The sequence below is a fragment of the Nilaparvata lugens genome, chromosome 9 (genome assembly GCF_014356525.2).
Source record: "Nilaparvata lugens isolate BPH chromosome 9, ASM1435652v1, whole genome shotgun sequence".
In the NCBI taxonomy this organism is placed as follows: Eukaryota; Metazoa; Arthropoda; class Insecta; order Hemiptera; family Delphacidae; genus Nilaparvata; species Nilaparvata lugens.
The window spans coordinates 24,266,982-24,284,779 of NC_052512.1; the positions used below are offsets into that span (position 1 = coordinate 24,266,982).

The window sequence follows — 17,798 nt, forward strand, 5'->3', positions numbered from 1 at the left end:
CACAAATATTACTATTATTATTGTGCTTGCGTAGCAGCACAGAGATCCCGGGTTCAACCCTCTCACGTTTTTTAACCAGATCACTCCCGTGTTATCGGATGGGCAAGTTAAACTATTGGTCCCGGCTGAAGTATGACAGTCGTAAGGCCCATTGACGGCTTAAATTATATATTCAGGCGGTGGGACCTTCCCGCAAGGGACTCCCCACCAATAAAAGCCATACGAATTTACTTTTTACTATTACAAAGGCGATTCAAAGGGAACGGTTCCATAAATCTACCCTGCAATAATATTATAGATAGATACTACTGAATAAATCTCTCCAAGGGCCTGGTTTAGAGACAATCAGGGCAGGTTTCCGTGCTTGGGATATCGCTAAGTTGTAGACTTTAAACAGCTGGAGTCAGAAAAGTGGCTTTCCAAAACGGGGCGTAGTTGTAGTCTACGTTTAAATTAAATTTCGAAAAACTAGAAAATTGATCATAAAATGAAATAAAGAGAAAATAGTGTAAAGTTTCAGCTATTTTGAATGATTTAGGAATGTTTTATTTCGTCAAAAAACGTTTCCAAATATAGAAATGAGAAAATAAAGATTATCATAAAAATTATTACTACGCCCCGTTCCGGGAAGCCAATTTTCTGACTCCAGCTGTTGAAAGTCTAGGACTTGGCTAAATCCCGAGCTCGGAAACCGGCCCTTATTTTTGTAGCGTTCTTAGTTATGTAGCTCCTTGAATACTCAAATCCACATGAATAAAAGCATTCTTGAACTGAAGTTATCAAACTTTCAAGCACTCATCGAAACTGGTTCGTCAAGCAAAAATTCAAGCTCACTTGAAAATAACGCTGCAGTTTTAACTTGTGTGGAGTTTGTATTTTTGATATTTATAATTTATTGAAGATATATTGAAAGAGTTAATGTCTGGTTGCCCAAATATGGTTAAATTATAATATTGATTAATTTCCAATCAGAGAAGGTGTTGAGACGGCTTCTCTGATTGGTTCTCGTGGAATTAATCACGATAAAAGTTTAACCCGCTTTTGTGTAGCCGGAACTAAGTGATTAGAAATTTGATAATGATAATATAGAACATGTTTATTCCATTTCAACAAGCTATCAGCTACTTATTCATGAAACACTCGCAGATTGCATACGTGGTGAGATTAGAAAAATGTGTTGATATATATTTTCTACACATTTGACTTTGAACTTCTAAAATTTATGTCCATGTAAATATTGTTGATATGTTGAGCCAAACTTCGATTAGGGTAGGTGGTTGTCGGGAAGTTGGAGCAAATCTAATTTCCTTCAAGATGGCGTCTTGGTGCTCTGTGAATTACATTGGTTAGATTGAAAGTTTCCTTTCTGTAAGATATTCTGTGGTTCAGTTTACAGCAGTTTAAAGGTGCAATTCCTCAGCAGAGTCTCGAGACGCGTGGTTATTTAGAGCCGCCGCGTCTAGAGCATATAAACTAAAAATTCATTAGATTCGATGACTCATTGAATTTTTATGTTGTATGAACGTTAAGGCGGCAGAATTAGAAGTGTTGGCTACTACTGTAACACAATTCATATCTTATGAATAATCTAATCTAATGAGTCTATAGGTTATGTGCTCTAACCGCGGCGGCTCTAACTACGCGTCTCCGGACGCCGCAAACGTTAAAGGTGCGTACAGATATACGCGCCGCGAACATGAGAAATTCAATTTTAATCAGCTGACTATATCTTTATTTTTACAGAAACGGTAAGATACAGATATAAAAAGCTTGGCATCAGCTGATTAAAAGTGAATTGCTCATGTTCGCGGCGCGTAAATCTGTACGCACATTAAGGAATTGCTCCCTAAGGTTGAAGTTGCAGCAGCGTAAGGCCTGCTGATCCTTTTTTTGGGACTACAATATTATCATCTATCTATTTAATCTATTTCTCTTTTGTTATTTTCCTTTTTTTTTTATTAATACAATATCAACATCTTATGTATATTTCTTATTTTCTTTTTGCATATTGTAAATTTGTTTTCTTTTATCTTGACTTGAAATCTTTGAAGTGTCATATCTATTTAGTCCAAGTTTATTTAACTTTTTTAACTTGTTTTTCTATAACTAGGCACCCGCCGAAAAACCTTCGGGTTTGGCAGGACCCTAAATTGTTTGAATTGTAAATAAAATTTTGATTGATTTGACTATACTACTTTGAACAGGACTTTTATTAACGAGAGTTTTTTATCAACAGGTGTTGATCAACTTGAAGGATCAGAGTGATGAGTCAAAAACCAGTGCTATTTCGCCTGAGAGCTTGTTCTTGGTGATTTGGAAGGTGGTGCCACGATTTCGGTGAGCAGTTATTCTTGAAATTTTGCCAACATCTACAATTGAAGGAGCGTTAGCGAGTTCTCACTTTCAGCTTACTGAAGGCCCAAGTCGTTGTCCGTCTTTTTGTTTGTTCTACAATAACTTTATAAAGAATTGATCAACCAGCTTCAAATTCTAAACACATATTCTTCGAACCTTTTTACAGGTCAAGTTCGTTGGACAACATAATTGACTCACTCCTTCGTCCTTTTTCAGGATATAAAAATAACATTGAAAATGCATGAGAAAAAAATTGTTGTGATTTATCATTTAGTCAGCTGAAGAATTCATTGCATGCAATTACAACACTTTCCCATTCATTCATTTATAACATCAGCTGAGGATATTTAGAAGCTATCACACCAAAGACCTTAAAGATGCCTTATCTCTTTAAGGTCTTTGTATCACACAGACAGATCTTCATGTGCTGATACATGATTTTAGCTGGTTAATATAACATAATTTACACAACAAATTGATACGGGTTGAGATATCAATGTGCGGTTTTCATCATTCATTTTCTCTTGGAACACTGTATCGAAATCATGTATCACATGACCACCTTCTTATTTATAAAATTTATGAGGGTCAAAGATGTTGAAACGACAGAGTAGTTTTCGAGAATAATTTCTCATTCCAAATAGGATCCCCAATGAATTCGACATACTGTTAAATTATTCTTGTAAAATAAACTTTTATCCGTTTCCATAATTTTCACCAACTCTGTATTATTAAAAGTTGCCGGTTTCAAAGATTACAATACACCAGTTCTTGAGCGAGTTTTCCAACCCAGGAGGTCACTAGTATATATATTCTTTTAATGATGAAATTGGTAGTCAAAATACAGATGGCCTCATCTAAAAGTATTTAGAAGCAAGAACTCTGCTGTATTTTGAACTCTAATATTATGATAAGACTGTGTACTGCCTAAATCAAATGAAGATGGAAATCCCACATGTCAGTAACCTATCAGAGTCTGTATCTGGTTGAGTAAATATATTCTTCCCATATGTTCTAATGGAACTATTTATACACGCTCGGCCAGGCTGAGTGGGAATAGACCCATTAAAACACATGAGAATATTATTTTCACTGAACCGGACTCTGATACTGAAGTGTGGGAAAAAGCTTAGATCAACACACATTTTCAAGCAAGACAGTAGTTTTTAATATTTTATGATGTTTTTTTATTGAACCAATTGATTGAATGTTAGCATCGTTGAAAACTATGACATTATTTTTGACAGTCAATTTCTTTTTGGCAACAATTGTGCTATTAATGTCATTTTATAATTTAAAGTGAAATTCTATCTTGTACTGTTTTGGACTATAAATATTTAAAATTGTGACACAGTACATAACCTAGATTTGGAATGTTGTATAAATTGAAATGAGAACAGTTTTGGACACAAGCCAGTTGGGCCATTTCATAAGTTATAATTTTATACAATCTGAAATAAATAAATGATTGAATTAGCATTGAAATTATGAAATTGTATTATTGATGTATATTGATTATTGATGATGTTATAATATAGTAGTATGATTGTTTCAAATGAATTGACACTGTAAGCGACGCGTGTGTAGAATTAGTGTCTCGCTGTTCATGCCAATACATAATGATTAAATTAGAGTGATATTCATTTTAAGTGGCCGCATTGGTTCAATATGTGTTGCATTTATGCAATTTATAAGAAATGTTGATTCATTCAATTTATTTTTTTTTCCTATTAGTCAATACTATAGCCATCTAGTCTAAAAGACTAATGAGCTAATTTTTTCTATCCTAAATTACTACTTGAAAAATTGAACAGTGAATTTCTCATTAGGAACTCTTACTGCTATTGTTCAATTAATATGTACACTCATTGACTGCACTATAGAAGCTAGATTCACTCAATCACTGCTCTGCTCTTTCACTGGACACTACTTGAACAAGCACTACACTAGTTCAAACGGTTTCCTCCTTTTGAGCCTCCGCACCAACCCTCCATTGTCTAGCAGCTGGATCGCCTCGACGTTGTCATGTTGGTGCAGTCGTCCCTCGTGCCTCTCCGCATGCCTCTGGATCTCGGTGGACACCAGGTCGACGTGCAGGTCTCTATGAAGATCGCTGTTCCTGACATACCAAGGATCATCCACAATGTTCCTTAGCACTTTGTTTTGAAAACGTTGAATGATATTGATGTTGCTGTCTTTGGTACACCCCCAAAGTTGTATACCATACGTCCATACTGGCTTTAATATCCGTTTGTACAGAAGTACTTTGTTTCGGATTGAAAGAATGGAGTTTCTTCCGATCAGCCAAGACAGCTTCTTATATTTGATTCCAAGCTCCTCTCTCTTCTTCTTCACATGGGCCTTCCAGCGAAGCTTTGCGTCCAAGGTCATACCTAGATACTTGGCATCATTAGCATATGGTACAACTTGGTTGTTGATAGTTATTGGTATGGGCAGGTCCTTCTTATTGGTAAAATTGATGTGAATCGACTTTGCTTCATTTAGTTTCATCCTCCATTTTCTAGTCCAATCTTGAATTTTGTTGATGGATCTCTGTAGTTTTTCTGTTGCAATATGAATATTACTGTCTACTGATAATATGGCTGTTAAAGTTAATTTCTTAACCGCGCTTTCATTGTTTGAATTGTGGGTTTGTGTATTTTCTGTGATTTTTGGTGGAATATTCTTCACTGTGTTCTTCCGTAAATCTGGAATATTTTTTGTTTTATTGGAGTTTCTAATCTTTTGCAATTCGATTGCAACAGTGCAGCCTCGATAGCTGGCTGGATGTGCTTCCCCGCAATGAATACATTTTGGTAAAGCATCACTGGGTTTTGTACAGTCTTTTGTTTGATGTTTACCTGCACACTTTACACACCTAGGCTCCTTGTTACAGTATTTTTGTGTGTGACCGTATGCTTGGCATCGTTTGCATTGCGGTATCAGGTTGGCCTTCTTCAGTGCTTCCACTTTGCAACCAAGTATATTTTTAAGTTCAAAAACTTTTTAATATTTTCTTCCACGCTGAATGAGACTATGAACATATCTAATTCAATATTTGGTGAAGTTATACATAAATTTTGGTGTTTTGAATCAATTCTGTTTTCTTGGAATTCGAGCCACGAGTCTTTACCACAAACAAACACAACCCCACTCTTTGTTATTCGTAAAGCAATAATTACAAAATTCGGAATGAACAGTTCATGTTGTCAGTTAGAAGTTGATCTCACTAAAGAGATTGCTCCGTAGTGAAATAATGACAATTCGTTGTATTCTGTTCGCTTCGAAGTTTTCACGATTTGATCAGGTTTTAATAATACTCATACATCGCAGTTCGATTTGTGCTTTTGATAGTTGTAGATTTATATCTTGATATCAAGGTTAATCGATTATTCTTTTGATAGTAATTGTAGAATTATATCTTGATATCAAGTTTTATCAATATATCTGTTTGTTATTGGCGGGTCCATAATGGTAACCTAATTGAAATTCAATGAATCGTCATTAATAACCGATTAGTATTCACCCATCTATCTATTAATCTTAGGTTTCGTAGATTCGAAACTAGCAGGTAACCCGTGCTCCGCAAGGGTCTATTTTAAAACTTGACGTAATGAAATCTTGAATAATTGAAAATAAGCTTATGACCATCCTCGGTTAATTGAGAATCTATATGCAAAATTTCAAATCAATTAGTCCAGTAGTTCAGACGTGATGATGCATCAAACATAATTTTCCTATCCCGTACATGTATAAGCCAGTTCTTTACTTTATTATACAGTAGTATGGATGATGGATAGATGGATGATTTATCAGTATCTTTGAATGAGAATACCTTTTGAACGGTTTAAGATATCGATGTGCGGTATTCACCATTCATTTTCCCTTGAAATTCTGTATCGAAATCATGTATTATATGACCACCTTCCAATTAAAAAAAAAAATTAAGTTGGATTCAAAGTGGCGTCTCCAAGATGGTAGGCAAAAATTTTTAAGCGACAGAAAATCAGTTATTTTTATTCGAAAAGGATCCCCGATCATACCTTATCATCTAATTTCCCCTTTAAAAGAAATGCTCAGCTGTTTCTATATAAGAACTGGGAGCATGACAAATTGAAAACTTGACGTAATGAAATCTTGAAGAATTAAAAATAGGCCTATACCCATCCTTGGTTAATTTAAGAATCTAAATGCAAAATTTCAAGTCAATCAATCCAGTAGTTCAGACGTGAAGATGCGTCAAACATAATTTTCCTATCTCATACGTGTATAAGCCAGTTCTTTACTTTATTATAATATATAGATTTTTACTTTCCTTACCCTACTACCATAGGTAAGGAAAGTATTGCTTTCCAAAAAAATTAAAGTACCCCAATTTCAAGTTTTCTATACGTTTCAAGGTCCCTTGAGTCCAAAAACATGATGTCTGTGAACACGATAACCCCATTCCTAATTAACCGATTGACTTGAAATTTTAAACTTGAGATCCTTATAGCATTAGGACCCGACAATAAGAAATTCAATCCAAGATGGCGGAAAAAATGGCGGATAATTACTAAAAAACCTTTTTTGTGTTTTGCAGAGGCTATCAGCAGCAAGACGCCCATGAATTTCTTCTGTACATGCTAAGTCGCGTTCACACGGAGCTTTTGCATCTGCTGCCAGACTTGAAGAATACACTGAAAGATAACCTATATGTTTCGCTTGGCCACTCCATTGTCACCAGTGTGTTTGGCGGCGTACTGCAGAGTGAGGTTAGTGCTTTTTTAGTAAATAGTCACCTATTTTAGAAACAGTGATATTTATACTACAGTAAAAAGGTTTTCATCAACCATATAATAATTCTGTACCTCAGAGCTAGAGGAGCGCAAGTCCATTTTTTGACAAAATGATGTTTTAGTAGGTTTTGTTCAGTTTTTCAAACTCTTTAGAATCAAGATGACGTAAGTCCTCTGCAGTTGATTGTTTTGAAGATCACTTTCCAGAGCTGAAAGAGTGTAAGTACAGTAAGCATTTGAACGGAAACAATGTGAGTCCAATAATTCACAAGTAAGTGTAATGCTGATTCGACTTGGCCCTTTTAGCCCCACCTGGGAGTGTAATACTTTTTGGGCTCTCCTGTAAAATCAGCTGTTTGAGACTTACGTCCTTCTTAAGGTCGGGACACACATAACCGCACTGAGCCCGCGCCGACGTAGGGCCGAGCTATGCCTGCGACACAGTGATGGTGGTAGGAGAACACACGTATCCGTGCAACAGCCGAGCGGCAGCACTGTCTCAGTTCTGTAGTGTTACTGTGGTCTGATTTCTGAATGTGTTAAACTTTTGTTAATAATATAACACTATAAAAGCTTGTTACATCTGATTTAAATTCATATTTTTGAATTTTAAACTAATTACCTGTAGACACAGAAGATGAGAATCATAGTGCTGGTATAGCCTATATTTCGATGCATAACAATATTAGAATCAGGCATGTATCGGAAATATATATCAGCAATAAAATTGTTATCTTCTGCCTTATGTATCTAAACGTAATCAGTTTTAAATTTAAAAATTAATACACAGTCACGGGTTCCTTCTTTTATACTTTTTGTTGTTTATTTTATTATTTATTATATTATGTCTATTATACCTTTGGCTTAGCTTATCTGGTTCTACTTTTACTTTTGGTTTAACTTATTTTTCTGTTCAACCATATTTCTCATAACTTTGATCTTACAAAACTGGAAAATTCCGTATCTCTTCAATAAGTTTTTTACTCTCTATGTTAAACTAGTCCGCATCGTCACCGTCAAAAATAAACTGAACTAGTCGGTGACGGCGCGGACACGGCTCGGGCAACAAACACTGGGAAGGTGCGGTGCGGTAGTATGTGTCCCTACACGTTTGAAAGCATTTGTTTTCTCACTCGCCATAGTACGTCCGACACTCGGCCGTACCGCGGCGCGGGCTCGGTGCGGTTATGTGTGTCCCGGCCATAACTCTGAAGTACAAAATTGTTCACCTTGATATTTTTGAAAGGTAATTGAGAAATCCATACCATTTATGGGAAAGTTTTTCGTGGATCTTTCCAATCTCACCCTGGGTAAGATTGAATGTATGGACATGAATGTGAACCAGATTAGCTGTGGTGTACAAATGAATTCTCTCTAATCGAAACCAAGCACTCGTATATTTATTTACATCCTCGGTAAATTAAGAATCTATATATGCAAAATTTCAAGTTAATCAGTCAAGTAGTTTAGACGTGAAGATGCGTTATTCGTGAATTTTCTATCCCGTACGTGTGTGTATAAGTCACTCATTTCCTTTATTATATTTTAAAATATATTTACAAGGAGCACCAGAGAAACTTATTTCAAAGATAAATAAGAACAAAAGTACTTTAGCTATTGGTTTTATTTTTTATGTGAGAATACAATATCCCATTTTTTTTCATGCAGGGATGAAAATGACATCAGATTAATGGCGAACCCCATTGCGCATACACTGATGAAGTCGATTTTTGAAATTTGTATCCACTCGTTGCAGTATATCAATCAGTATGTTGGCCATGGCGTCGCGATTGTTGTTCTTGAGGTGTGCTATGGTCCGTGGTCGATCAACATAAACCAGGGATTTCAAATAACCCCATAAAGAAAAATAGCATTGGGGAAACATGTGGAAATGAGCCTCGTAACAGAAAAAAAGGGACCGCGTCATCAGGCAGGTTGTCAATCAGCATATCACATGCATTTTGACGGGCAAAAGACGGGCAATTCAGTCAATTCTAACAGCCAATTCATAGGGATGAAATTGAAGGTCTTCATGGAAAATTCGTCGAACAGTGGAGCCATAAATTGCCATAGCAGCTGTATGTTTGCGCGCCGAACGCCGGGGAGAACGCACAACTGACTGCCTCACTCTTTCGATATTTTATGGAGTTCTGATGGTTCGTTCAAGTCCATTTCTGGGTTTAGCGACACTTCCACACACCCAAAATGAGTTAAATCATTACAGAACTGAATTACGGCCAGGAACGAGTCTGTGAGGAGGAATTTCAAATCGAGCAAGGAAGGACTTTGCGTATCAACAAGTGAGCGACCATTGGTAAAGAAGTTCTCAACTGCGAAGGCCCGCTGCTCTCTAGACCAGAGCATGATGGCTACTTACTTGAGGGAGGATAAAATTGGGAACTTCCCCCTCCATATTCGCCCCCTCCTGCCCATGACCAATTTACCGCGCGGGAATTTTTTCAAATAAGTAAGTTTCTTTGATGCATTTTGTATATAGATTTTCTGTTTTTATGTGTAGGTGCGATGTCTCAACTGTAGCATGGAGTCTAAGATGAACGACCCGTTTTTGGATCTCTCACTGGAGATTCCCGATAAATACCTTCAGCAAAGGAAGGTGTCCTCCTCTCACAAGGATAAGGATAAAGACGAACCCACGCCGCCTGATGAACCACACAAACCCCCTCCTTGCCATATTTTCGGTAATATTTTTAGTATACTCATCATTAAATACTAATAATACAGATTAGTGTGTGTAAAAGTTATTATAAAATATTATCGGTCTCTTTTTTAATTGTGAAGAATCATGGTGGCTTCTTTTAATGTTTAACTGTTTTTTTTTCAAGTCGCAATATATTTGAACAATAGGCACCAACATCCATTGATATGAATACATTGGGCCCTTTCTGGGAACATAAAATGTGGTAAATTGTCCGATTCATTGGTCGATTGAATTGTAGTCTGCTTCCTTCTCTGCGCATGCGCAGGCAAAACAATCTATTATTTGCTTCCTCCACATCATTTTAGAACCAACTCCAACCAATATGTCGACTTACTACCAACATTTTTACTTAAATGGATTTAAATGGCACTGATAATAATAAAATGTTTCCATTTACAACATAGCCAACCTAGAACCTTTAAAGTATTCTTTGATCTGTTATAGCCATCATATCTGTTGTAGAATATTTGCTTACACCAGCACCAGATACTTGATTTGAGTTTGTACTGTTGCTTAATCATAAAATTAATTTAATAATTGAAATAATTATTATTATAATACACTACAGCGGCCTTTGTTAATTCACGCAGTTATTCTATGACACTTTTTGGTGGAAATTTATTTCAAAAGTGCGCGCCAAAAACTTGAACCGAAGATCTGAAGTAGTGTTCCATCGGAACAACCAGTGTCACGTGATGGAACAATTTACGATTGGAACTGGGACAATTTACTGTTCCCAGAACGTACACATTGATTGATATATTATATTGATATATGAAGATATATCAATAGTCTGGCACAAGTATGGAGTATTTTTGTAGTTGGAAAGGAGCTTACCACTACTCAAGAAAAAATAATCGAAACGCCCCAATAATATTCGAAACAAAATATATTTTTTTAAATTTAACCTATTTCGGACTATGTGTAACCTTACCTAAATTTAGGAAAGGAATAGCACTAGGTTACCTTTTTTTTCCTCTCCCTATAATTTCGATGATGAACTTATTGTTTAAATGAATAAAGAATTTCTAGCAGTAGTCATATTATGTCAATTGTCAATAATCTTCAATCATTTATGTTACAAGTTACAGTGAGAACGAAAGAATGTCAAATACATGGGCTTTTAGAAGATCCGGTAAATTGAGGAGAGCCAAAGTCCGATTTTGAAGTTTAAACCCTGTAACTATTTCTTGAAAATTAACCATTACCTTTAGTTACTAGCACGGAAGCTCTGCTAGTAACTATACATTTGAATATAATTTATTTACATTACAGAAAAGAATTGTTGAAATTCAACAATTGAATTTTAAAAGAATTGAATTCCAACTTGTTATGTTTGTATTTCAGATTGTCTAACAAATTTCACAGAAGTTGAGGAATTCGCTGAGTCGGAACTTTACTACTGCAACAATTGCAAGGGGAAGCAGAGGTCAACAAAACGCTTCTGGATCAGACGGCTGCCCAATGTAAGTTTGCATTCCGGTTCGGAACCCACTAAGGCTGTAGCTCCACTCATCATCCTTCCCATTATCCACGCAAAAGCTTCAACTTTGAAGAAAAGAAATACCTGCACTGTGTCATCCTTGGCAAAAATATAGATTGATGCTTATGGTAGAGTTCAAACGTTGATAGAATGAAAAAGTGTGTACACACTCATAAGATCTCTGGTATTCTTTTTTTGTTTTTAAGCTCTGAGATTGAGGATGAACCATATAGGACAATGTGAAAATTCAATGGGGATGTCTTCAAAATTATACAGGGTGTTTCAGAATTAGTGTCGAACATTTTAGGGTATTGTTCCTGGATGATAGGAGACTACAATATGTCGTATTTTAAGTGTCCAAAACTCAGCGGTTATCTTTATAGCTGCCATTTTGTTTTTTTCACTTGAGAATTTTCATCTCCACAACGAGATGATGCATTGATCTGGAATTTGGCATGAATATTTATGCTATAAACTCAAATTTAAAAAAATGAAATAAGAAAATTCGATCTAAATTTTCAAAATGGCGGCCATTTTAAATTTTTGATTGCAAATTTCACGAAAACCGTTCACCGTTCACTTAACAGAAAATTTACAAGAGACAAAAAAGTTGACAAATGTTATCAAAATTTCAAGGATACCATTTCATTTATTAAGATTGGTCAGAGAATAACAGAGAAATTAATTATTTTCGTACAGCATGCATGATCATGAACAAACAAGATCATCTGAAAAACATTGTAAAATCAGCTGGATGGCCATATGGAGCCATAACGAGTTTCAAAGCTTCATCTTAAATACAATAATTATTGGTATTGACAATTTAACATTGATGTTTAAATGTTGATAAGTGGTTCTTCGTTATTCTTTGACCAGTCTTAAATAAGGTATCCTATCATCCAGGAACAATACCCTAAAATGTTCGACACTACTTCTGAAACACTCTGTATAATAAATTCAATCAGATTATACTATAAATTTGAAATAAACAAAATCCAAAACTGAATAAGCATAAGAAATTACTATAGTGAGGTTCACTTTATAATGGCAGTATTTGATTAACATTGGTGTTGCTATCCTTGTCTATGATTCCACAAAGCAGGCAGCGCTGTCCTTTTCTAGCTCTGCAACGTTGACTGATCATTTTCCAACAATGTAGAAATTTGGTTAATTTCCAAAATTTCAGTCTCATTCATGAAAATTCATCATTATGTGATGAAAAATATATCTTCTTGGCAAATAAATTAAAATAGATTATTTTACTTGAACAAGAGTGAACAGTTGATAATTCATCAGATACACCTCGGTGTCAGCTATCCTCGGCAACGCTGTTGCGAACCCTCCTATCTTTCTCCACTGCCATTATAACGTGGACCTCATTATAGGTTTCTGTGAACGCTTATTCCTGTAGGTTTGTATGCTTTTTTCCCATTTCTTGGTCTATGGCTGTTTCATGTATTGAAAATTGAGACAGACATTATACTCGTGGGCGTACAAGGAAATGCACTACTAAGTCCAATTTTTCAAAAGTTTGATTTCTTATTAGTTTTTAATTAATTCTATAAACTATGGATGTTGAATAATCAAATATCAAACAAATGAAGCATATATTTAATTTCTTGCAGTATGAAATTATTTTGTGAAAAATCACTATAAGGAAATTATGATTGATGTTGGAAATTAGTAATTGATTTCCTGAAAAATTTATTTTTCAGTTGCATATCCATACTTTTTCACTATAATATTTAAAATTGGATTTTAAAAAACACTTATGTAGTGAAATGCATAGCTACGATCGTTTCGATCTTTTGTTGGTCATCATGTTGTTGGACTCTGAGTCTCATGATGACCAACAACAGATCGAAACGATCGTAACTACCAATGTAGAAATGCATTTTCAATGTTATCAATGAATGCACATTCAATGCTATCAATGAATGAAATGCATTTTTCGCCACACTGCACAGAAAGCAGCTGTTTTCCAGTCCCTACGTAGATCTATCTGAAAGACCTTGTTTGCAGATGACTCTCGTCTGACGTCAGAAAAGGGTTTCTTTTCCGGTCTAAGCCAGAGAGTTGTCTCTTTCCAGCCGCTCATGGAAGTCTGTAGTTAATAAGTCATCCGCTAGACCGGGTGAGTGTCCACTTTCTTCATCAGCTGAAGTCGCCATGATTTCAGTTCGAGTCTCGAATCAAACTAATTCGCTTCGCAACCAGTTTTATTCAATTATTTATTGTTGATTAGCACATTCCAAATTTTCAAAAATGTTTGAAGATGACGACGCCCGTGATATTCCAAGTGAAATTTTAAAAGAATCTGAAATCCTGACTGCAAATCTTCTACCACTAAAATCAAGATATAGGTACGATAACAAGTATTCTTTATTTTGTCAGCAATATCTGTAGTGTGGCGAAAAATATTGTTCGCACCAATGGGCAAAAATCTCATTTTCTGCTCTAGGTGCGAAATATACTATTCATACCATAAGTGTTTTTAAAATTCAAGTTTAATTTATTTTTGGTGGATTTTCCTTGTATGTAATTATATGATACAATATTTTTCCTCCAGCTACTATCTAAAGTGCTTACTATACTCCCTGGAACATGATACTAAAGTGTCACTTTTTCGCTCTCGGGACGAAAAAAGAAAAACTCCCTAGAGCGTAAAAGTAACTCCATTTAAATAACATGGGAAGCATCTCTATTTTAATAACTCACATTTGAAATATGTTAGAAGGTCTAAGCTCAGATGAGGAAACATAATAGAGGTGTCTGTCATCGAGTCAACTGAATTCAATACCACAACCAGAAATTTCATCAACTCATGAAATATATGTTTGTATGGTATTACATATGTAATATTAGTAGACGATTAAAATGTATACATATTTTGAAATACTTTATTCTATTCAAAATACCAGCCAACAAATATTTTTCATCTGCAATTCAAATCTGAAACGCGTGATCTGGAGTCAGCCATTTTTGATAGCCGCCCAGCTGATAATTGTTACAACTTTTGCCGATAGATAGCGCAATCGGCAGTGCCAATCAGACGACCGGTTTTTAGGTTTTAGATTTTAGATTATGTTATTAGAAAACATTGTCACCAATAACGTAAGTTATTAAAATGATTTGATTTGCAGTTTCTATAAAAAAATGTAGATGGAGGAAAAATGTTGTATACATCACGAGCGAAAAATACTTTTTCCTCCACCTACTGTCTAAAGTACTTATTTTACTCCCTGAAACCTAATACTAAAGTGTCACTTTTTCGCTCTTAGTAGTAAAAAACAGAAAAACTCCCTAGGGAGTAAAAGTGACTCCATTTAAATAACATGGGGAGCATCTCTATTTTGAAACTTACATTGTAATAGGTTAGAAGGTCTAAGCTCAGATGAGAAAGCATAATAGAGGTGTCTGTCATTGAGTCAACTGAATTCAATACCACAACCAGAAATTTGATTAACTCATGAAATATATGTTTGTATGATAATTATTATATTCTTAATATTAGTAGACAATAAAAATTTATACAATTTTTAAAATATTTTATTCTATTCAAAATACCAGCCAACAAATATTTTTCATCTGCAATTCAAATCTGAAAGGCATGATCTGGAGTCAGCCATTTTTGGTAGCTGCCCAGCTGATATAATTGTTAAAACTTCTGCCGATAGATAGCGCAATCGGCAGTTTCAATCATACGACCGGTTTTAGATTTTAGGTTATGTTGTTAGGAAACATTGTCACCAATACGTAAGTTATTAAAATGATTTTATTTGCAGTTTCTATAAAAAAATGTTGATGGAGGAAAAATGTTGTGTACATCACGAGCGAAAAATACTTTTTCTCCCTCAGGAAAATTGTTGCCCTCGGCTTCGCCTCGGGCTTCAAACTTTTCCCCACAGGGAGAAAAGTCGTACTTTTCACTCTAGATATACAAATAACTATTTCTCCCTCAGGGAAATTGTTGCCCTCGGCTTCGCCTTGGGCTTCAAACTTTTTCCCACGGGGAGAAAAAATTGTACTTTCCACTCTAGATATACAGATAACTATTATCATTATATAATACAATATCTTATTTTGACTTTGTTTTTTCTCAGGTTCTTTGTCTGCACTTCAAACGATTCCGTTGGAACCACACATTCTACACAAAAGTGGACACGAGCATAAGTTTCCCGGTCACCTCACTGGACATGTCCAAGTTTGTTCTGTCTGATGGACCGGTCATGCCGGACCGGACTTTGCCAGCTGATGGCAAACAAAGTCTGTCCAACAATATGACAGCGGACATGGTCCCTGATGGTCCAGAGTCTGACGGTCCCGCATCGGATCGGAAACTGTCTGACAGTCTTGCATCAGATGGGAAACTGACTGATGATCCGGAAAAATTGTCTGATGGCCCAGAAAATGTGTCCGGTGGTTCGAATCTGTACGATTTGGCCGCAGTTATCGTCCATCATGGGTCCGGCGCCGGATCGGGTCATTATACTGCATTTGCATTGAATGACGGCCAGTGGTTTCACTTCAATGACAGTTCTGTTCGTCCCACACAGCCGGACATAGTGGCCAAATGCAAGCCCTACATTATGTTTTATATAAGGCGCGAGTTTCGATTACCAGTTGTGGCCAGTTCATGATGATGAAACTTCAAGGCATGTTCACATTGGTTGCTTTTCTACAAGAGTTAGGAAAGTTACATTCTTTGCAACTACGTTCTATATGAGGCATGAGTTATGGCTACCGGTTATATTGAATACAAGGATTGTTCAGAAAATAATTGGTTGCTGTTCTACAAGGGCCGGTTTAGAAGAGTTGAGAAACTGACACTCTTTGCAATTATGTTCTATATCAGGCATGAGTTTACCGGTTATATTGAATACCAGGATTGTTCAGAATCAGTTGTTCAAGAAATTAATGTTTGTTCAAATTATTTTTCTAACAATGTACATTACAAGTGAGATGGTGCAACAGGCTTATTCCAAAAACAGCTTCAATCTCGAATTAAATGAGCCTAATGCTATCTATAGACAAGAGGTTATGGTTTTAGGTTCACAAGTGTCATCCAAGAAAAGCCAGTAAAGTGGCAATGTTATTTACAAGAGTTATTTAAAAATATATTGATGCCAAAAGATTCCAATTTTTAATTGCTCTACAAGGGTTGTTCGAAAAGTAATGGATTGTTGTTTTACAAGAAGGGCGTTTCATAAAGTGACAATGCCATTGTTAACTGTAATTTTCGCATTGTATGTTGAAAAATAAGCTGAAAAAAGAAGGGACAAAGAAGAACTAGGGGAAAAGTTATAGGAAGGAGAAGCAAGAAGATTTTGGGACAGAAGAAGTAGAAAACTGAGAGAAGGAATAAGTGACATGATTTAGAAATTGTTGTACATGTACTTTTCTTCTATATTATTAAACTGACTTTGAACTTTTGTCTAGAACTTTTAGAGGTCTTATAATAACTAAATGTTTTATTACTATCGTATTTCATAAAACTTTTAAAGTGAAAAACATTCACATTCTTTGATGTGGCGACGTCCGTTTCGTGCTGGTATTTTCAATCCAAACAGAAGTATTTAACTGAAGTATTTTAAGGTTATCAGCAATAGCCCAGTTTCTGTTTGGCTTGAAAATGTGCGATACCAGCACGAAACGGACGTCGCCACATCAAAGAATGTGAATGTTTTTCACTTTAAAGTTTTTTTGAAATACGATAGTAATAATAATAGTGAAAACAAGATGGATAACCAACACTAAATATTTTACTTTGAAAAAGTAGATTATTTGCAAGATTTCATAATATTATTTGATCATTAGACTTGAGTGAGATTCACTTTGATCTTATAAATAACATCAATTCATGCTGACAGTTGAAAGTGAATTTATTTCACTATAAAACATGTATTCTTGTAGAATTGTAAAACCTATTGGAATGTTCTCTCAGATTCACTTTACACTGTCATCATTATTTGAATATAAAGTATTGATGTATTTTGCAAGGAATGCTGTCGGTTTAAAATCTTAACAGTACTGCCTCTTATTGACTTGTTATATAAGGTATTATTTATCGACCGGTGTATTATTTATCTAAATTATAGTGATAGAAAAACGGGGTTTATCATGTTGAAATAACTGGTATTAGGCTACAGTAAGATTGACTAAAATCTGTCAGCATTGTTTGAATGGAAAGCGTGAATGTTATTCATAAGGATTTATGACAATTTAAATTGAATCCCAATGTGTTATATCAATACAATGCTGACTGGCCAGCTTACACATTGGTGTCATAGATAAATAGACATTACGTCTGGTTGGCCTCAACGGCGTCAGACAAGTCAAAGTGCTAACAGAAAAGCAACACACCATTCATGTTACATGAATTTTATGTCTAGTATATAGTTACTATTTGTCTCCGACTCTATTACAGTTGTCAAAACAGTCCTTCAGACTATAAAAGCACTCC

The 17,798-nt window shown here is 35.4% G+C and overlaps 1 protein-coding gene across 1 annotated transcript in view; it reads left to right on the forward strand.

The window, feature by feature from the left end:
- Positions 1-17,595, forward strand: part of LOC111056251 (ubiquitin carboxyl-terminal hydrolase 3) — a 28,410-nt gene extending 10,815 nt beyond the window's left edge. Inside the window, exons 6-10 of the mRNA XM_039435645.1 lie at positions 2,237-2,337; positions 6,938-7,109; positions 9,652-9,832; positions 11,200-11,318; positions 15,439-17,595. Coding sequence (XP_039291579.1) covers positions 2,237-2,337; positions 6,938-7,109; positions 9,652-9,832; positions 11,200-11,318; positions 15,439-15,975 — 1,110 coding nt within the window. The 3' untranslated portion in view covers positions 15,976-17,595. The remainder of the gene's footprint in view (positions 1-2,236; positions 2,338-6,937; positions 7,110-9,651; positions 9,833-11,199; positions 11,319-15,438) is intronic.
- The last annotated feature ends 203 nt before the right edge of the window (positions 17,596-17,798 follow it).